This window comes from Lutjanus erythropterus, chromosome 2, assembly GCF_056507025.1.
Source record: "Lutjanus erythropterus isolate fLutEry1 chromosome 2, fLutEry1.hap2, whole genome shotgun sequence".
Taxonomy (NCBI): domain Eukaryota; kingdom Metazoa; phylum Chordata; class Actinopteri; order Lutjaniformes; family Lutjanidae; genus Lutjanus; species Lutjanus erythropterus.
In genome coordinates this window covers 48,540,926-48,563,877 of record NC_139318.1, presented here as the reverse complement: position 1 = coordinate 48,563,877, position 22,952 = coordinate 48,540,926, and the positions used below count along the sequence as shown (strand labels likewise).

General features: G+C 41.4%; 1 protein-coding gene across 2 annotated transcripts in view; it reads right to left on the bottom strand.

The window, feature by feature from the left end:
- grm7 (glutamate metabotropic receptor 7) overlaps positions 1-22,952 on the bottom strand; it is a 300,227-nt gene that overhangs the window by 187,144 nt on the left and 90,131 nt on the right. For both annotated transcript variants that reach the window (XM_084742168.1, XM_084742157.1), the window contains exon 2: positions 838-1,054. In XM_084742168.1, coding sequence (XP_084598294.1) covers positions 838-1,054 — 217 coding nt within the window. The remainder of the gene's footprint in view (positions 1-837; positions 1,055-22,952) is intronic.

Below are 22,952 nucleotides of genomic sequence, written 5' to 3'. Positions count from 1 at the left end.
GTACGCTGGTTTCATGGGAGAACTGTAACTGTAACAACACTGTTTTCACAAATGAAAATACACACATCATGAAATGAATTATACTCTAATCATTCTAACTTTACACTTCAGAAGAACAGGCAATAATACTGAACATAAAGTAAAATAAAATCATAGAAAAGTGGACTAGACGAGGAGACGTGCACTCTGAGTGCCCTTCTGGTTGTCAGGAACATAAAGTAAAAACAGGAAGAAGATCCTGTGTTCTAGACTGGTTCAAATCTCTGTGAGAGAAAAATTACGATGCACTTTAACATGGTGCAACAGCACAGTTAGCACATGCTCATAACTGCTGTAATTATCTGACAAATATACCAGGCACAACTCTCACAGCAGAATGCTGGACGGACTTCAAAGAAAGATTTTGAACAAACTGAACTAATTCACAGAAAATGTGACAACTGAGCAGAACAAAGGTGCTAACACTGAGCATGCACTGCAACATGCTAACCCTCCACATGTTCAACCAAACAGCCATGTAACTCAAACCTGCTGAACACATCTGGTAGTTTGATCAGACTGAGGTCTGATCAGAATAGAGACAAAAACAAATCACTCTGGAGTTCATCTGGGAGAAAACTAGGACGAGGTCACCTCCTCTGAAGGTTCTCAGAGTTGTTTACATCAAACAAAAGAAATATGATTTAAGTGTACAAAGAAGTGCACATGAGAAACATCTGAAGAAACAGTCCTTCAAAAAGATCCTGTGTGTCCCTCATCTATCATCTTAAATGATCCATGATGAGGGTTTAAGGTGAAACATCATGTGGTCAACAACAAAAACAAACGCAGTCCTACCTGCTTCTCTGGAGAGCTGAGTGAATGCATCCACCCCCTTCTCCCCGTAGCTGCCCTCTGAGGCCACCGTGGAGACGTAGTTCCAGCCCATTGTCTTGACGATGTCCACCATTGCCTGGGCCTGGAAACTGTCCGGAGGGACCACCCGAGAGAAGAAGTCGTACCGTCGGTCGTCGCTGAGCTCCGGGGCGGTGGATGCATAACTGATCTGAGGGATCTGGAGGCAGAGAGGAGAGTTAGGGTTCAGTCTTCCTGTCCTTGGATTTGAGTCATGAGCGAAAGAATAGTTTAATTTTTAAACTTAACCACATGTGAACTAAAGTGTTTGACAGTTAGAGCTTCTTCACAGGACTTGAGTGATGTTCAGGGTGTTTCTCAACACAGTCTCACTGCTGTTTGTAAATTATTCACTACATTTTATCAATTATATTTCTGTACATGGACACAAATATTCCCTTTTTTCATGACTTTCATACTGATGTATCATCCACCATTGTTCTTTTCTCAGCACCATCTGCAGCTGCCTGTTATAATCACTGAACTGCCACAAACTTCTTCACAAAGACAAATAAAAGAATTAGAACAATAATCAAATACAAAATTAAAGTTGACAAACAAAAGTACCAGATAAAACAGCTAAAAGTATAACAATAAAAGGACCACAGTCTGTTTAAACCGCCATAAGGCAGCTAACCAGATCTGTGTCACTTGATACATCAGAAGTGTGTCAGAGGCGCTGAGCAGAATCTTTATAACCCAATCACACTTCAGCCTAACTGGTCTGGAATGACTCTTAATGTGTCCGAGGCTGAACGCAAACATGCAGACGGGGAGGGAGAGAGTGAGCAGGGGGAGGGTCTTGGGAATTGGGCCCACGAGTCTGACTCAAATTCTGCACCATCTCTGCTGCCTGATGGGAAAATGCACACTGGGATACTTTTCTACCGCCATCACACACACACCAGGTTAGTTTGTGAAATAGTAACGAGAATTCATCTTTCAGTTTTTTTCATGACTCTGTCCACCATCATTCTCAGTCAGTTTGGTTTGGTTTAAACACCAAAACTACTTGGTTATGTTCAGGTAAAGATCAGGATTTGAGTTAAAATAGCTTCATCCTTAAGAGAACAAACATCGTCACAGAGTATTGATCTCACACAGGAAGTAAACCATGTTTTTCTGTGTTAAAGTCCTGTTTGAATCATTTCCTCCTTATGCAGACTGTTGCTTTTTATTCTGCTCTAAAAATGATGAATGAATGAAGTTTTTTCAAATCAAGTTATACATGAATACTGCTGCTTGAAGTCTGATGTACTTAACAACTGTACTGCTTTCAAATCAACAGTTTACATTCATGCAACTTAAATACTACTACTCCTACTACAAAATATTACTCCTTAATAAAGTAATTTCATATCTGTATCTATGTCTGTATTTACATGCAGATATATGTTTCCCAGAATTTATTTCTGGACATCTGCTTTTTAAAAATGACAAACATCACAACCCAAATCACAGCAGGCCAGTTCGTCTCATGACAGAGAATGTTCCTGATTATTTTTACTGTCATGTCCTCATCAACATAAACTATCTGGACACATGCGTGGATTATTTTGTGACTATTTCATGAGATGCCACGATGCTGGGCAGAGTCCAACAGTGTCCTCGATTAAATGGTCCAAACAAGAAGACTTCCTGTCCTGTGGACTCTATGTGTCTCGATGTGGAACATTAATGTGACTGATGAAGTTTAACAAGAACACAGTCTGAAAGAAAAGCCTCTTGAGTTGGAATAAACTGAGATATGGAGACTAATGAGTAAATTAATCAATTAATCACAGAATAAATTACTGCCAGCCTACTCTTAATGATTTACATTCCAGTTCTATATATCGACCAAACTGAAATATTTCCAAATGTCTGCAGCCTGAACTTTATAGAAATAAAGTAAATTCGAGAGAGAAATTTCATTTTCAGGCGGCTGATAAACAGATGAGTCTGTATGATTGAACTGGAAATTGAGTTTTGTTCTGGTAAGAAAGTAACTTTTTCTTGGTGTTAATCTGTAAGAATATAAATTCTCTCTGTTCGCTGTAAAATGAGTTTGACACGGCGAGGAGTGGAAGGTGTTGATGGTAATTAGAGAGAATCTGCAAGAGGTCAGGGATTATTTGATCTCTGTCCATCAAGGTCTTCACTAATGGACGCTGAAAATTAAATTCCATCCCAGAGGAAAATCTCTGAGAAACTCTTAAAGTTGCAAATCCCCACCACCACCAGATATTTTCTCCAATTACCCTCTGATCTGCAGGGAGGGATGCTCTCTCTCTCTCTCTCTCTCTCTCTCTCTCTCTCTCTCTCACACACACACACACACACACACACACACACACACACACACACACACACACACACACACACACACACACACACTGTGTATGAGTTAAAAGTTTGATGTGTGGAAGGTTAAACACTCACACACACTCCTGTCAGTCTGCAGTGTTTTACACACGGCGGCTCATTATTTGTGTTTTTATTGGAAGAAAAAGGAAAATGAATAAGTCAAAGATCTGGGGGGAAATTGGATTTTATTTGCAGCACAAACACTTTTGGACTCGACACATAATCAGCAGCTTATTTTCAGTTTTTCTCCAGGTTCTGTTGGTACCATGGGCCTTTTCTGAGCCGTCAACACGGCAACAGGACCTCATTTACTTTAAGCAGGTGGAACAGATTCTGGCTGCACAGGGACATAAAATCTACTTTAAAAATCAGTTTAAACCAACCTAATCCTATTAAACAATTCTGGTATTTTCTGGGAAAACACAATCTGCTTGAGGAGCTTGTTTCTGTTTTATTACCCAAACTCCTGCTGCTAGAAAAAGAAGAGGAATCAAATTCAGATTTCACTTCTTCTGTTCATTTTACACCAAAATTAGCACATATATATCCAGTTTTTTTAAACGGGTGATAATTATACTTGCCAGCCTTGAGACCACAAAAATAAGGAGTATTTAAAACCAAAAAAAATGGAGTTTCAGTTTCTTTGTTTTCCTGTATTTGTGTCTATGCTTGCATTCATCTCAGGAAAAAAACTCATATTCATCCATTTTCTTTCAGTCATTTATTTTTTGCCCGGCACCCAAAAGAAAACTGACGTGTCAGATTTTACAAAATGCATTTTTCCTTTAAAAGTTAGAAACAGGAATTCTCTGCAGATTCTTGTGTCCAGTAGACCTTTGGAGTCGCAGGTCTTAATCACATGATGCAGTGCCAGAAACAGGTTGTGATAATGAAAAGAAAAAAAGATAAACTAAAATACAGCAGAACTGTGATCCAAGGTGGAAATAAGTAGACAGCAGTGAGTATCAGGAGTTTCTGGCACCATACCTGGCAGACCTCAAAATTAGGAAACAAAAAATTGGAGTTTCTGTGATTTTGTTTCCTGCATTCTGTTGATTTTTAAAGAATTAAAATAACAAAACAAGTAGAAGACAGAATAAGTCACACCTCTGGTTTGAATTTACATAAATCTCTGGTTTAGGTGCCTCACTGATATGAATCAGACATGAATGAAAGAACGCCACCTTCAACTCAGCCTCTCCAGGACTGAGCTCCTCATCATCCCAGCCAGTCCCTCTGTACAACAAGAGATCCGTATCCAGTTTGAATCCACTCAGCTCAAGGTCTGCCTGAAACCTGGGCATCACGATTTATGACCAACTAACTGTGAAGGTCCACGTGGCCTTGATTGCTTGGTCGTGCCGTTTTTCTCCTGTGCAACATCAGGAAGATCAGACCCTACATATCTGAGCATACAACTCTCAACGTGATGTCAGGCACTGACTCCCGCAGCTTCTTACTAACAGGCCTCCCTACATCCATGTTCAAACTTCTACAGATGATCCAGAAGACGGAGGCACATCTGGATTCAAAACCCTGATAACCCCCAAGTCCACCATCATAAAACTGCTGTTGTTCAAAGGACAGAGAGGAAGTTCAAATGTCTGTTTGCTTCTTCAACAGAAGAGGTTGATAAAATCATGTCTGTTTTCATTCAGCATCATACTGTAAATCTGAGCTGTGATGTCACATGTTCATGTCTGAGGTTTTTCCAGAAGCTCAGTGACGCTCAGACTGAAGCAGCCGCGGGTCCTAAACTGTGTCCTTGAAATGTGTTCAAGCTTTTATGGCTTCTGACTCAAGATGTCACAGAGGACACCTCATCTGGCCTGCAGGGACACACACACGCAGGGACACACACACGCAGGGACACACACACGCAGGGACACACACACACAGGGACACACACACGCAGGGACACACACATGCAGGGACACACACACACACACACACACACACAGGGACACACACACACAGGGACACACACACGCAGGGACACACACACGCAGGGACACACACACACACAGGGACACACACACACACACACACACACACACACACACACACACAGTGACACACACACGCAGGGACACACACACGCAGGGACACACACACACACAGGGACACACACACACACAGGGACACACACACGCAGGGACACACACACGCAGGGACACACACACACAGGGACACACACACACACACACACACACACACGCAGGGACACACACACACACACACACACACAGTGTGGGGCAGATTTACACTGAATCTGAGGTGGAGGCCTCCGGCATGAAAACAATAAAACGTCAGAGAACCAGAAACACCTTCAACCTGCTGCTCACACACACACACACACACACACATGCGCGCGCACATGCGTGCACACGCACACACACATGAACACACACACACACAGTAATCCAGGAATGTACATTTTGTGCAGCTTCATCACAGTTACTGGAAGCAGAGGCACAATCTAACATGATTGTTACATTACAGTAATCAGATTACAAATACATTTAGTAAAATTGTGGATTATTATCAGGATTACAATTTAAAAATAAAGAAAATATACTGTGATGCACAGAGCACAAACATTACAGCAGCTGATCTTCATGACCTCTGGTGAAAAAAATGTTTCACTGGTGGAAATTTAAAACATTATTTTGTCTTTAAGTCAGAAAAGAGGAACAACATGACAGAACAGAGACAGTTCTGCCTTCAGCTGTGAAAATACTGTCATCATCCAACAACTCAACATTTCATTTTACAGGTCAGATCAACTGCTAACGTTAGCTGTATGGAATAACTGCAGATATTAGCTTTACAGACACCCACAAACATAGACCAGCTGCTAATGTTAGCTACACACATCAAACACCAAGGTTAGCAACACAGAGCAACAGCTAACATTAGCTACACAGAATAATCCCAGATGTTAGCTTTACAGACAAACCACTAACACAGACCAACTGCTACACAACATTAGCCACACAGAATACCCACAGAGGTTAGCTATAGCTGTTAGCTGCACAGACCAACCGCTAACTTTAGCTACACAGAAATCCAGTAAGCTAGCTAACCTGCCAATGTCTACTACTACAGTTATGATTAAAGATGACTTTGGTTTGTTGAGTGAAAACAGAACAAGTTTCTGTCAGTTTACTTGAAGTTTGAGAGTAAATAACGTTACTTAACAAAGTACATTTAAATGTTCATAATTATTGTTCTTAATCAAAACATGTATTTGCACATAATGGAGGAACATTTGGACAAAATTAATAAACCTACAACAAACAGACAGTAATCAAGTTACTTTGACAGTGTGGTACTTGGATAAAGTTACTGACCTCTTCAACATGTAATTAGTAACTGTATCAGAATATATATTTTAAAGTCTACTGGCATCTCCTTACAGAGAATAAGAAGAAGAACAGGAGTGATAAAATGGATGAAGATGAAAATGTTTCAGTATTTGTATCTGTGGTTTGCTGTCTGAAGGGTCTCACACTGTGAGACTTTATTCTGATCTGTTATCATCAGAGCTCAGAGCTCCACAGCAGCAGATTTGAGGTCCTGATGTCCCTCCTGTCCTCAGCGTGTTGACGTGTCCTACTGTCAGGTGGCAGATGTCAAACCTCTGCTCCTGATAACACCACAGAGGAAGAGGGGAGGCGTGTCTGTGGTGACCCAGCGGGGACGCCCCGCGGCCTTAAGAACCCACAGAGCTCAAAGAAGTTTAAGATGGCGTCTGGCCAGACATGTCCACGTCCTCGGGCTGCTGCAGAGACAGCTGCTTCAGAGACGAGGACGCCGACACAGTCACACAGACGAGACGCGTTCAGGGACTGCTGACATTTTAACACACCACACACACAAGATGGCAACAATGAAGAGTGATGGACTCTGAGTTCAGGCTGATTAGAGCTACTGGAGACATGACCATCGTCCTGTCTCACATGGAAGGAAGGAGGAAAGAAAGGAAAGACAGAAGGAAGGAAGAAAAATGAAGGAAGGAAAAAAGGAAGACAGAAGGAAAGAAAAGGAAAGAGAAATAGAAAGAAAGCATGAAAGACAGAAAGAAATCAAGAAAGGAAGAAAGAAAGAGATAATCATTACAGAGCAGGTTGAATCCCCATCGTCTCCAGTGTCCATTAGTCTGTCCACTGTGTGACATGAGGGACGTGTCCCACCTGCATATGATACAAATCCTCTAAATAAGCTCCAGTTACAGGTGAGCAGTGAGACACGCGACAGGAGAGAAGGAAAAGGAGGAGAAGAGACATAATCTCAAACTTGTTGTCTGTTTGTCTTCTAGAGGTCCAGCTAAGATTCTTTTAGTCTGTTCCGTCCAGCTCACTTTGACATAAAGTCAAAGACCAACTTAAACAAAAAAAAAGAAAAATCTTTTTTCTTTAATGTGAATATTTTCTGGTTTCTTTCCTCTCTGACAGGAAACTGGTGATCTTTGAGTTGAGGACAAAACAAGACGTTTGAGGACGTCATCTTGGACAACAAATTTTGACAAAATTGTGACAGAATGAATTAATTGATTAATCAAGAAAATAATCAACAGATTGATGGACAGTGAAAATGATTGTTAGTTGCAGCTGTACAAGAATCCAAAACCCAAAGACTCTTCCTTTACTGTCAGACATGACAAAGAAACAGCTGCAACCACACGTTTGACATTTCTGCTTGAAAACTGACTAATCAATTATTAAAATATTTTGATTGACTAATCAATCAATTGCAGCTCTCATATTGATCATTTATTTTGTCCAAAAATGTAAGAAATAGTGAAAATAATCCATCACAGTTTCCACTGTAACATTTTGTTCTGTCCGATCAAAAGTCCAAAACCCAACGATCATCAGTTTGTTACTACAAGAAACTTTTGTTTATCAATACACAGATTTTATTTCTCAGCCTCAACCAATGATTAATCAATACAGATATCATTACAGCACATTAACGCAGAGACAGATGGTGATGTTTGTCTCAGTCTCAGAAGTATGAGCTGATACATTTCAGAAAATAAAAATTCATCTGTTTAAAATCACATCAATAATGTTTAAAAAATGTTTTCTGTGTGAATCGTCATTAAGAAAACCTGCAAATATTCACATCAGGAAGCAGAAGAGAAGCTGCAGCCGATGATTTTCAAAAAAAAAAAGACTTAAATGACTTTAATGATTAATTGTTTCATCATCCCCTTTCTCCATTAATTTTCTGTCCTTCGACTGATTGATTAATGGAGTCATCTTTTCAGCAACAACAACAACAAACTTGTATGTAAACATCTAATTAATAGTTTGATCTCATTATAATGTTGTAAGCAGATATTTTTCCTTTATCATTTAACAATGATTTATATTTGTTAATGTCTCCTATGAAAACACTACTGCATCATTACAGCTGTGTTTGACTATGTTGTCTCTCGTTATGCGTCTCTCTCAGGGTGAGGACGACCCTCTAACTCACTCTCCGTCCTCGTCCTCATCTCTGTCCCTGTCCTTGTGTCTCTCTGATCTCAGAGGTGGAAACACTGAATCGTCCACTGCTACCTGAGGAGAGACTCTTTTGAAAAATCCCCAGGGAGCCAGCACAGCACCCTGGTGTCCCCCAGGACAGCTGAGGGGATTCACTGTGGACGCCCACATGGTGAGTCCGCACAGGGGGGTGTCCTCTGCAGGTCTCTGAAACTCCACTGTCAGCAGAAACGTCAATTTCCAGAGCCTCTAGGTTCTCAGTGGTGATAACTGATGGATGTGAGAGGAGCTGCGTGTCTTCTCCCCTCTCTCTCCCTTAATTTCCTGTCTGTTTTCAAGTTGTCCTGTCAAATAAAAAGCCCCAAAATAATCTTCAATTAAAGTCACAAGCAGCATTAGACGGACCCTCACACCCCCACACCTGTCGGCGCGTGTTGTGGCCATGACTGCGTCACCAGATGCCGACCCGTTGACAAAACGCTGAATTTCCAAGGACTTTGGAGATCGCAGAAAGGAATTCGGTGTTACTTCCTTTCTCCACTGGGTGGCACTAAAGAACACCCACTAATTGAATGTTAGTATTTTTATCTATCAGTGAAGGAAAACTCTGAGATCTTCAAGCTCTGTGATTATGAATCATTTTGGTGACGATGAATAAAAAATTGCAAAACTACTAAAAAACAGACATTTGCAAAAGGTGAAGGTTCAACGAATGGTAACAATGATGGACAATAAAGCTTTGGAATGAATCACTTACTCTTTTGGTGAGTGTGCATGTTTGCAGGTGGGGGTGGGGGGGGTCCAAGGAAAACAGGTTGGGGACCACGGCTTCAGACCGCTGTTATGTGATGCTTTCAGAAACACAGGAGGAGAAACGTGCAGAAATGCACAGGCAGATTCGGGGAGTTTGCCAGATCCTCCACTCAGCTCTTTGCACTAAAAAACTTTGATGAATTGCACATCAGCTTAAACTGGAGGTTCATGCCAAAGACTTTTAATTAGCTGTTGAGCCTGTATGAAAGCAGCAGAGGTGGTGATTGTGCAAACACACCAAAAACTCTGATGTTCAACAGGTATGTGTGCAAGAAAACAATGAAACTCATCCTCGGCTTGGAGATTAATTCTAATGATGCAGTTTGATGATTGAATTGATCCTGAGGCCTGAAAATGTGACTTTGATTTCTTACTTTAATGAATGCAGACGCACAGCAGGTGAGGAATAAATAAAAACACAAGGAGTGGTGTGTCTAAAGTTTGGCAGCGACCCAGCACCTCCACCTCCTGCTCCTGTGATAGATTAGAGTCATAAGCGGCTTGGTCATCGCGCTCTCCCTCCATCATACCTGCTGGCATCCCTCTTTCTTCCCCTGGACATGGAAAGGTCAGCACCTTGACAGCTTCAATAAAACACAGCCTGCGCTACAATGTGACGCCGGCTAAACCCCGCATTGATCCGAGACGCCACGGCACAAAGACAGACGGAGGAGAGGCAAACATGACCCGAGCTGGGAAGGTGATGGCGGCTAAAGCTGCATTGATCCAAGACAGACGGCCAGAGAAGAAAGGGGAGAGGAGGGAGAGAGTGATAGACGGAGGGATTGACAGCAGAAAGGGGAAAGAAGAGGAGGAGGAGGAGGAGGAGGAGGAGGAGTGTGAGCAAGAATGACAATGCGACACAGAGATCCAAAATTGATTTGAGGGCCTAGAAGCTTCAGTGGACCTGAGCAGAATAAGAAAGCAGACAAAGTCTCAAAGAGACAAAGAGAGAAACAGCAGTGTGTGTGTGTGTGTGTGTGTGTGTGTGTGTGTGCATGTGTGTGTGTGTGTGGCCACAGTCAAACACAGAACACGGTTATTGACATTTCCATCTGACATTTGTGCGTGCCTTCAGTGGCAGAGAACTTGAAGTTATTGACCTTCTGCTGAACGCTGATGTCTATTAAATGAGTGTGTTTGTCTGTGTGATGGGTGGCAGCTGCGGCGCTCAGGTCCTCGTGGCCTTTTGGTTCACGTGTGGCCTGAAGTCAGACGGGTCAGAGCCTGGAGTCAGCCCGGGTCAGAACGTGGGGATGGGTACCAAACAGGTATGGATGGGTGGATGGAGGTGGTACTGAGGCTGTTGGTCCTCTGCAGAGGTCGCTGGTTTGATTCCCGCCTGTGACCCATTTGCTGCATGTCATTCCCCCTCTCTCTACCCCCTTTCTTCAGTTGTCCCTATTCAATTAAAGGCAAAAGCCCAAAAAATAATCTTAAAAAAAAAAAAAAAGTTTGCTGCTGGTGTGTTTTAACATTGTAAAACAGCACATTTAACCATTTTTGAACAGCAGAGTATATTAAACCACGGTGGCAGGCAGGGATGGTATGGACGGGAAAATCTTCATTCATGACTGTAAAAAACACCTGAAAGTGTCATTTCCTGCGATACAGAGACTTCAGTCATGATGAATGAAGCTGGTCTTTCACTAAAAAGCTCAGTTCATGTTGCACTATTGTATATGAATATATGTTCTGTACTGTCAGCAGTGACATGCAGTGAATGAACACAACCATGTGCTGCATACTGCTGATAATTAGCCTGATCAACCACCGTTAGTAATCAATACAGTAATTATTATTATTAATATAATTATTATTAGACCATCAGTCAAACCAGTAACTAATGGCAGTTCTGGCACTTTAACTCCACACCCTAAAACATCGGAGCCACAATAAGACTGAGTTGAAAAAAGGGAAAACGTCTTCACAAATAAGCGATTGTTTCGTGCCCGTATCCTGCAGGATACTGATGGACACAGGATTTTAATCACTCACCAAAGAAACAGAGCTGTTCTGAATAAATGGTGTCAATTCAGTGTCAGTTTGGTCCTTTTTTTTCACTTCTGCCAAATTCTTCCTCATTTTACATGAAGTGAGGTTTGCTGCTTCCTGTTTGGTGCTGGAGAGACCACAGCCTTTAGAAAATATTAAACGTTTGATTTTATCAGAACATCAAGACGTCAAAAAGACTGACTTCTAAACATCTTTGACAGATGGGTGATTTGATCACAGCGTACTTTATTTCTCTTTGTTCAGGGCAGTAAGAAAACTCTCTGTGTTATTTTAACAGATCTTTTATGAGTAATCATTCATGTGTAATCATTAAAATGTCACTTTTTCCTTTCTTTGGCTCACATAATAAAATGATTAAATAAATCAAACAAGATTTCATTATTTAAGCTTCACAAAGGCCTCAAGACCAAAGTGTTGTATACAGTGTGTATTCATGCACTCTCTATGTTTTATGTGTGCATATTAATTACATTAATTAAACTCTGTCTATGAATACACCAGTGTGTGTGTGTGTGTGTGTGTGTGTGTGTGTGTGTGTTATGTCATTGTTGTCTCCTCACTGTACTGCTGTATCTCTGACAGATGTGTGTATTCTCTGTGAATTAGCCAGCAGGCCACATCTGCTGCAGCGTTCGACGGTCTGATCTGTGAACCCTAATCGAGTTGACAGGGCGACGCTGCACATATGGCATCGAGCGCTGAGGCTGGTGTGGAGGCGCTGACCGGACGTCACTCAGCTGTAAGAGGCGTATGAGAGTGTGTTTGAATGTGTGTGTGAACATACAGACACAGACGCAGTTATACAGCTCCTCAACAGGGGATAAAAATATCTTACTTCATCTATTTTGAGTATAATCAAGCTGCATGCTTTTTCTGAGATCCTGACTGCAGCCATGGCTGTCCAACATATGGGCTTTAAAGTCCAGTGGGACATTTCTTGGACTTTGGGTCTTTGAACGATGGCAGCAGTAGTCTGTACCTCCTTATTGACCTTCAGGAGCTGAAATCAGCACAACAAAGCAGGTTCTCTGATCCAGGTTTCTGACTGTGGCCTCTGTGTCCAAACATGTTTGGCCAAAACCTTTTTTTCTTCCAGCTGTCTCATGCTTGACATGTGCACACTAACGCTGTGGCTAACCAGTGCAAACTGGCACAAAAAGAGTTGATGGATATTAAGTCATTATTTTCTGCCAACAACCCTGTCAGCTGCCACCTACACTGAGTCATTTGTAGACAACATTATTACATACAGTGTCTCAGTGGACCTGACAGTTGGCAGCTGCTTCATAAACATAAAGAAATAAAACAGAAGACTGAGAAAACAAACACAATTCATTCAGTCGGTCACACAGACAGGGACACTTAGCATCAGCACCACTCTCACTTACACCAACTGCCAGAACTGTGAGCTTCAACACATCAAACAATGAATCAGTCATCTATAACTGACTATATGCATAAATAATGATACAGTCTAAGCTAATAAAAACCCTTTATGCTGTATTTTGCACGTGCACACACCACAGCAACATGTCTTCAGGTAGCAGTTGGACAGTACTGTGTGTACGGCTCATTTGATGCGCGGAGCAGCCATCTCAGACTTTGAAGCTGGGTTTTGTAGTCTCATACAGCCAGATGTCTTTCCACACCAGTCAGCACTGGAGAAAGGTCTCCACACAAAAACCCTCTTATTCGCATTTCTTAAAACCTGTTAGAGACATCTTTGGTGGAGCTGAGTCCAGGACGCAGTGATGGTGCTGCTGCAAAATAGTGTCAAGGGGGAAACTTGTTTTGTTGGAACATTCGCACACCGGGAGGCGAACTCTGGTATTAAAATGACTGCAAAAGAAAAGCTAACAGCTGTTAGCGTGTTTATGTTTTCAGCCTGTAGGCTGAAGGTCGGAGGTTGTTCTTGTTTCCTGGGGACGCTGCAACTTTCCAAGTCAGAAATCCAACTTCAGGTGGCGGTTCAGTTGAAATTTCCAACTGGGAACTCAGAAAGTCCAGCTTCCAGTTCAAATGGAGCAAAGTGCAGAGATCATCTCTGGACAAATATAGAAACACGTTTGAGAGTTAGACAAACTCAAAGTTCAAACTGTGCCAATGGAAAAATACAAGAGTTAGCCTTTAAACAGAGCCGTTAAGTGTTCACAATAACAAACTGTATAGAAAGTTTAGCTAACTGTCCCAGAGAGGACACTCATGCTGTTCACAGACGGTTTCTCTTCATCGATCTGTTTGTTCAGAAGAACTGAATCATTCTGGGAACTGAGAGACAGTAAAATCAGCTCCTGCATCATTTCCCTTACTGTAGTTTGTGTGGTTGTCATGGTAACACAGCAAGCCAGAGCAGCACGATGAAAAAGTTGAACCATCACAAAGTCTGAACGCAACATTCGCTGTGTGAAAGCGCCTTTTCTGACGTAGTCACAGCTGGGAGAAGTGAAGACGGCGTCCTTTTTAATATCTGAACTAACAGATTTCAGTCTGTTTTGAAAGACTCGCGTCAGTATAAATTGTGTGTGTGTGTGTGTGTGTGTGTGTGTGTGTGTGTGTGTGTGTGTGTGTATGTGCAGAGAAATGTCACGGATCAGCTCTCAGTGTGTGTTTTGTTGGTGTGTGAGAAAGAAAAGAGAAACATGGAGTCCTAATCACACTTAATTACAGCAACCCTGCTGCTCTCATACAGCAATCACTGATTTCATTACAACCTCTCATTTTCTGTGATATCCTCCTCCCTGCACACACACACACACACACACACACACACACATACAGACACACACATTTACACACACACACACACACACACATACAGACACACACACACACACACACACACACACACACACACACACACACACACACACACACAGGCTGACATTTTGGTGCAAAAACACACATACAAAAATACACACACGTAGGCACATGCATTCATCAACATGCTGTTATTTTCCCAGCTTGCCGATGGACGGGTAAATGAAGCAGAAAGCAACAAGCTCCTGCATGGTTATACACTCTGTGACTCACTGGACTGGTGTGTGTGTGTGTGATTGTGTGTGTGTGTGAGTGTGTGTGTGCACATTGTTATTATCACTATATTTGTAAAACGGAGCATCAGCATTCAGCTCGACTGTGATTCATACAGGAGAAAGAGTCTGACAAACCCCCCCCTCTGCTGACTGACTCACTTTCTTTATCCTTTTATCCTCCTCTTCCTCATCACGTCTGTCTCTTTGCTCGTATCTCCGATCCCTCTTCTAATCTTCCTCGTCTGTCTCGGTTTCTCGCCGTTTCTCCTCCCGTGTGCTTTTTTAAGTCAACCTCGTCATCAGCGAGGAGCTCGTCTGGCAACGTGAGACGAGGAGTTAAAATGGAGCAGCGGTGAGAACTGTGACACCTCTCTGAATTAACAGACCAACAAGGTGGAACTATGTTACATGTGTCACATGTGTTACGTATGGGTTTATATTTACCTACATGTTTCACACGTGTCTCTACGTGCCAGTAGATTCATTTTCAGACATTAGCAGTGTAATAAAAAAATCTCCTCCCTGTAACAGTGAGATCTACACTGTGCATGTACTGGGCCAGTGCATAGACTAATTGCATCACTAATCGATCATGTGAAAAACAAAACTATTTCCTAAAATACTAACCAGGGACTTTATTTAAGTCGACTGCATAAGGTAAGAGGCCTTTATTTGAAACAGGCTTGTATTAGAGACAGGCCTTTATTTCTATTTTTCTCTGTTTGTTTGTTAAGATATATACAGATGTTGATTAAACAGCTGGGTGATTGTACAGGTATGTCTGGACTGATGACAATAAAATAAAATGTGACATTAAATATTAAAAAAGATATTTACAAGGTACTGAACTATGGACGTTTCACAGAGGGATGGAGGTACCACACTCCGGATGTTTTTTGATTTTTTTTTTTACACAGAACCACATCTTGTTTCTCACTTTGAGAAGTCATCTTTAGAAACTGTTTGGAAGAGGGCAGGCACTTTGAAAAAATACATGGCAAGTTATTGGCTCAACCAGTCTATCATGCCTATCACAGGCTCCATCCAATCAGATCAAACCCTTGCAGCAGCTGGTCAGGAGATGAGTGAAAAGTCTCCAGTTCTGACAGAACCGATGTTATCACAGTTTCTACGCTAACCTCTTCAGGAGCCGCCATTGTTCATTCGAGACGAGTTGCTTCCATGGACACTTCTCGCTGTCGTCACACCTAAAACCACACCTGTAGCTGCCAGTTGTCCCTCATAGGACACTCTTGCAGACACAAACGATTAACTTGAAATCTGGAAAAATGGATTCTCGTGTGATCTGTCTAATTCAGCTGCGTGACGATTACCAGTCACTCCACGTGCCTAAACCTAAACCTAAACCTAACCAACCCAGCCAGCGATGACTGGACATCATCCGGTTTACTTTGTATATATCTATTTACACACACACACACACACACACACACACACACACACACACACACACACACACACAGACACACATGTTATGTATATTCTTGGCTATTTCTGTTGTATCTAAATAACTAATAGCTTTGCATTTGACTGCTGTTGCATAATGGACTTGGACTGAACGGAACTGAACAGATATGTTGTACTAATAGTTATGTGTTGTTTTTTTTAAATATGTGCTAAATGAAATCAAATCAACTCAATAAATGAATTATTACAAAAAACCTGAAAGGCAAACTCCTGATATATGACTTTTGTAACATTATTCTACCTGTTATCTCATGATCATTAAGATGGAGGATAAAAATATCACTTTTGTGAAGTCTTCAGTCTAAACTGGTGTGTTACTCTGACTTGACTTCCTGGATTATTTTTCACCTTCTTACCTAAACCTGAAGCAACGCTCCCACACTAATGTAAACCCTCACATTTATTTCCACACACTTCTATTTTCAGTCTCACTGCTGGCTCACTGTGAATATATATAAATATATGGCCTATACTTTCATCTTCACATAAAGACCAATAATATCTTGCTGCACCCACTTCAGTGTCGGCTCAAGTGGGTGCAGCATCAGAGACGTGTCTGTTGACTGATTCATATCGGTTGAGATGCAAAAGCACACGTTTCTGTCCCATCTTTCACTTTATTCCTCTACAAAGCATAAGAGCCAATTTCTGCCCTCTAATATTTGACACCACACACACACACACACACACACACACACACACACACACACACACACACACACACACACACACACACACACACACACACACACACACACACTCATCCCAGCAGCAGCTCAGTGGCATGCCATTAAATCTGGTCAGGACTCTTTGTGCTTACATAATTCATTAGGAGCGCCGAGCCCCTCTCTGTCACTGAGTGCAGTAATCCTATTTAATCTGATGCTGTTAATTCATTTGTCCTACATCGCCCTCGATTCTCACCTCGCTGTCGCCTGACACCGAGACGAGGAGGGGGGAGGGGGTGGGGGTAAGTCAGGTGAGGAAGAGGCGGAGGAGAGATGACAGAGATGAAAAAGAGAGGAGGTGAAGAGGTCATGAGAGGAGGAATATTGAAGAGGAGAGACGAGTTGAAGGGTTCAAACACACTCAAACTTTTAAATAATGAGCGAGCTGCCAATTAAATGTTGAATGACCTCACTTAATTGAATGGCACACTTCCAGTTACAATGAACATTTTAATTTAGCCCATTTGGGGAGCTGGGAGGAAGCGTCTCCCACATTATTTAGCTTCAAAGTAATTTAAATAGCACTTTAGAGATTCTACATTTTATCTTAGCCGCTCGACGTTTACTCTGCCTGAATTATGGACACTTTGACAATGTAAATCTGCAAGTACATATAATGAACAAGACAGAATCTCTGCAGCTTCAACACTGTTTCCTCATCTAATCTTCATGCAGTGAAAATCATTTTAAATTACTGAAAACTATACTTTAAGTTTAACCAATGTCATCTCAGTCTAGTATCTCAGCATGAGTGTTATTCTCCTCGCAGCTCAATGTTGACATGGATGAATTACTGAACAGGTCTACCAGGCACTGCAAAATGTCACGGAGAGAGCTGCAAAACAATCAAAAAAAAAAAAAGAAAAATGTCCAGAAAGAGTCATAAGTGACCACAAACAGATGCAAAATTATGGAAAACATGCAAAGAGAGGCACAAAATATGCACACACAGATGCAAAATGTCTACAAAAAGATGCAAAGGGATATAAAATGTCCAAGAGGAGACATATAATTACACAAAACAGCCCCAGATAGAAACAAATAACCACTCAGAGATACAAAATGTCTTCAAAGGAATGCAAAATGTCTACAAAGAGATGCAAAAGCATGCAAAATCCACAAGGAGATGCAAAATGTCCAGAAAGAGACGTAATTAACCATAAAGAGATGCAAAACATCTGCAGAGAGACACAAAATGTCCAAAAAGAGATGCAAAATGTCCAGAGAGCATGACTTACCACAAAGAGATACACTGGGGAGCAAAATGTCCAGCAAAAAATGCAAAATATTGATTTGCTTATACGTTATGAAGCACCAAGACCCCTCAGATCATCTGGAACAGGTTTACTCAGTGTTCCCAGGATCAGAACCAAACAAGGTGAAGCAGCCTTTAGTTTCTGTGCTCCCCACCTGTGGAACAAACTTCCAGAACACCTGAGGTCAGCTGAAACTGTCGGTTTATTTAAATCAGGTCTTAAAACATTACTGTTTACTGCAGCCTACCAGTGAAGTGGATACGTTACATATTTTTAGGATAATCTGTAGCTATTGTTTTTATATTTGTCTGCTGTCGCTTTTGTTTTATGTTTGCTTCTTTCTTTATATGCATTTCTGTAATGTTTTAAACTATTTATTGTCCTGCTTTTAGCTTTTGTTTTTAATTATCTCAAATGCAATTTTAATGCTCTTTTATTGTTTTTAATTTAATGCATTTTCAAGTTCTGTAAAGCACCTTTAATTGCCTTGTGTATGAATGGTGCTATATAAATAAAATTGCCTTGCCTTGCCTTGCAAAACATCCACAAAAAGATGCAAATCGTCCACAAGGAGATGCAAAATGTCCACAGAGAGACATTAACTACTACAAAGACACAAAAACTTCTACAAAAAGATGTAAAATATCCAGAGAGAGACAGAAATGACCACAAAGAGAAACAAAAAATCCACAGAGATACAAAATGCACGTAAAACTACTACAAATAAACATAAATGCCAACAAAGAAAAGCAAATTAACAACAAAGAGACACAAATCTACTACAAAAAGATGTAAAATGTCCACAGAGAGACAAAATGTCCAGAGACATAAAACTACTGCATCTGTCACTCCCTCTGGGTGTGTGTCTCCTCTTTAACAGTGGTGGGGAGTCTCTAACACTCTATGTGATGTTCTCTGACATTAGCTGGAGAAAATATGAGCACATATCAGCATCAGCCAAACGGTATAGAAAATTTTGGCATAATGAATCTCTCTTCCTGTTCCTTCACAAACTCTTCGATCCTGTACTGACAGCTTCCAGGAAGAAAATTGGTGATGCAGCCTTTTTCACTTAAACTTTGAAACAACCTATCCTGACCGAGCACAGAGGCAGGCTCTGTTGAAATTTTTAAAATGCACTTCAAAACACCTTTTTAACTGAGCCTTTTTATAGCACCACCCAGAACGAAGTGCGTGCATCACTCGGTGTCCCACAGACTGTTTATTATTCATTTGCAGTTTTCAAATGGTCACCTCTGCATTACTTGATATTTAATGCATGAATTTATTTCTATCTTTTCAAAAATTCATTATGCACTCAAATCTATCAAATTGCCTGATTTTAATTTAGATTAATTATTGTATTTTTGGGTTTATTCCTTTTTTAAAATGTAAATCAGTTTGAGCTGCATATTTTGTATGTAAGCTGATACATAAATAAAGTTTATCTGCAAATATTCAATATTGTGCATCCTTATAAAATGATTAACTCCATCCCTCTCTTATTTTCTATTGCTCCTCCTCTCTGTCCATCTTCCTCACTGTTGTCCTCTGACTTCCTGTCAGATCCAGGTACTCGACACTCTGCGCTCTGCCCAGAGACCATTAAGCAATCATCAACAAAATGGCAGCTCATTCATTCACATTGTTTCGGAGGCCTCCCGTAAACACACGTCTGTATTGATCCTGCTGTTCCACAGTGTGAAAACACTGCATTCATTCGCAAAATGCTGCTAAGAGAAGCAGCTTTCTGCTAAAAGCACCAATGAAACACTTGACTGTTGAGTGGAAATGCTCCAGGCTCTCAGTATCGCTCTCCTGCATAAACACACACACTCGTCTCTGCAGCATCCATCCAGCTCTCTGTGGGCTTTTTAAATGTCGTTCAGCTCGGCGCCAGGCGTGTTTCACAGAGATAGTTGCTTCACACAACAGCGCCGACAATGAATCTCCCCTCAGTGATTTGCTCCAGTGATGCCGGTCCGTCCTCGACGCAGCTAGCTCACTGGCTATCACAGGCCAGATTAAGTTTGGTCCCCTGCCTGCGATGAATGCTAAAGCAGAGACAGATTACACTCCCAGACCATCGCCGCTTCACACACACAACAGAGACGGCCTGGAAATCTGAGGCGCTTTGTTCCGAATCATGCTGAGAGCGTCAGAGCGCTGCAGAGAACTGGAGAGTGGTAAATTACTGGTATTGTAAACGGCAGATAAAAGGTCTGACTGGGAAATGACTGGATGGAAACAGTCAGCCAGTGGGTCTGATCCTGATGCCTTGTCAACGCAGAGTGTGTGTGTGTGTGTGTGTGTGTGTAATTGTGAACACAACAATTCAAGAACAACATGCTGAAGCCTTGATTCTTAAAAATGAAAAGAATTTCACTCAATCCTCCAACAATTTACTGCAGAAATTTGCATCTAATGAGAGAAAAGTGGCAGAAATCCAGAGCAACTCCAGCCCAGTTTCCTCAGTCTGTGTTTCACAAGTAACACAACTTCACACTTTAAAATAGCCTGCAGTGCAAACGCTAATGTCCAATTTTGCATGCAGGTGATACAATTTTGTTTCCCGTTAATGTCTGTGGAGAGCAGATGCATTCAAGTACCACACGTTAAAAAATGTCAGATGATGTAGGTAAAAGAGGGAGAAAGTCTGGGTTGGACAAACAAAACAGGACTTTCACCAGGAGACCAGAGTTCATGTCCCCGGTGAAACCAAAAGTCAGAACTGTCTGTGTTTACCAGCTGAGCTCACTGAGACGGACGAAGTCTCCTGAAGAATCCCTCTGAAATCTCACATCCAGTGAGCGAGAACTTTTTAAGAGTTCTGCTTTTTAACTCTGAGTGATCACTGACTTTATCAGGCCGACTAAATCTGACAGAAGAGCAGAATGTCTCAGCTTAAAAAAATGACTGAAATGACTTGTTTTACCAAATTTCATATGAAGAATGGTAAAATATCAGTGACAGATCACAGGCTGAACTTGACATTTCATCCTTGCAGCTGCAGCGAAGGTCAAACTGCATGCAAGTTTATATTATGTTTATTATGATGTTGATTTATGTTGAACTTCTGCCTCAGTAATTATGAAGAAACAATATGATAGAGCATTTAATTTGTGTGCAGGGGACAATGAGATGTAAATGTGTTTGTAACTGGGCTGGAATATACATGAATTTAGATGACTGTGTGTATCCATCTACACATCATCCAACCACACACAGCTGTGACCAACCACAAAACACACTTTTTCACATATTTGATTTTCAAAATCAGGATTAGATGGGTTAAGACCACCAGACCCCCAAAGTTTATTCCAAGTCGGTGCTCATTTTGACACATCACCTTCATGCACAGTTGGACTTCAGCATATGCACTGCTACTTTGTAAGCAGAGTGAAGACTACAGCAGCGGTTCATTTTCCACTAAATCGGCTCTGGTGCTTGAACCAATGCTGCTCAAGATTCTTAGAAACCCTTCTAGTGAACCAGCGCACGTTCCACCAGCTGCAAAATTCACAACATCCTGCAGAATATGACACGTCCACTTTGGTTCCCTGTTGTTACTTGGTTCCAGGTGGGAACCAACTTTTCAGCTTCTGAACAAGTTTTCCTTTCATGGAAATGTTCAGAATGGTTAGAAAATGAAGTGTTTAAACTGGAACAAAAGTGGTTTCAGGAACCACGGACGTCCTAGAGGAGGTCCGACGCAAAAAACAGGGACTAATTCAATAAGTCCAGAGTTCAGCAGGAGGTGAACAGTGAGTGACTGGTTCTGACTTTGGATCTATGAGCTGCTGTCATCTACAGACGGCGTTTCTTCTTAATGTTTTGAGAAATGAAAGCGAATATTAAAACCACCCATGAGGTACAGCTAGTGTGCTAGCAAAGAAACATTTGCTAATTAAGGCATTCATTAATTTTCCAAAGTAATTGCCTCATTAGAGTGAGTTAATACATTAAATATATCACGGTGATTATGACGAGAATGGGAAACAGGCAGCTCAAGTGCTTCTTATGAGAAGTGAAACAACTCATGGGTTATTCATTCATGCTGGTGGCCATTAAGATTCATGTCTGCAGACAATAAAGAACCATTTATTTCAGTGCGCTGAGAATCAATACACAGGTGCTACTTAATACTTAAAGGTCCAGTGTGTCAGCTTTTAGAAGATCTACTGTCATAAATCGAATCTAATGATCATCAGTATGTTTTCATTAGTGTATAATCACCTGAAGATAAGAATCACTGTATTTCTACTTCCTTATAATGAGCTGTTCATGTCTACAGAGGGAGCAGCTCCTCGTCTGCCATGTTGAACCACCATGTCTCCACAGTGGTCCAGGATGGACGAACCAAACACGCAATGTTTGCAATCTACAACCTCACCATGCGATGCCACTGAATCCTGCAGACTGGCCCTTTAAGTTTGAATGAATGGCTTTTATTTTTATATATTTGTATTGGTACCATCACTGAAAACAGCTACAATCAAAGATGTTCTGATACCATTTTTTTCCTTTCTGATACCCGAACGTTAACCCGAACAAAAAAGAGGTGGGACTTAGGACGAGTCAGTTCAGTGTCAAGCCTGAGTCCTTGCAGATCCCGCTATTCTGTCCACCTGTTGATCAACTGACCAAGGTTGACTCGTGTTTTCTCTCGTGCTCTGTCCCTGTCCTTCTGTCTCCACCACCACTAAATAGTACCTGACTTCTTCTGAACTGGCACTCACTCATCCTACTACTCACTGTAGCTTTGTCTGAGAAAATGTTGATTTCAAGGAGAATCTGTCGGCTGACATAAAGAAAATCAGGAAAGATGCAGCCAATCTTCTCTCTAGTTAACTTATGTGGGTCATATGGAGGCATCAGAATTAA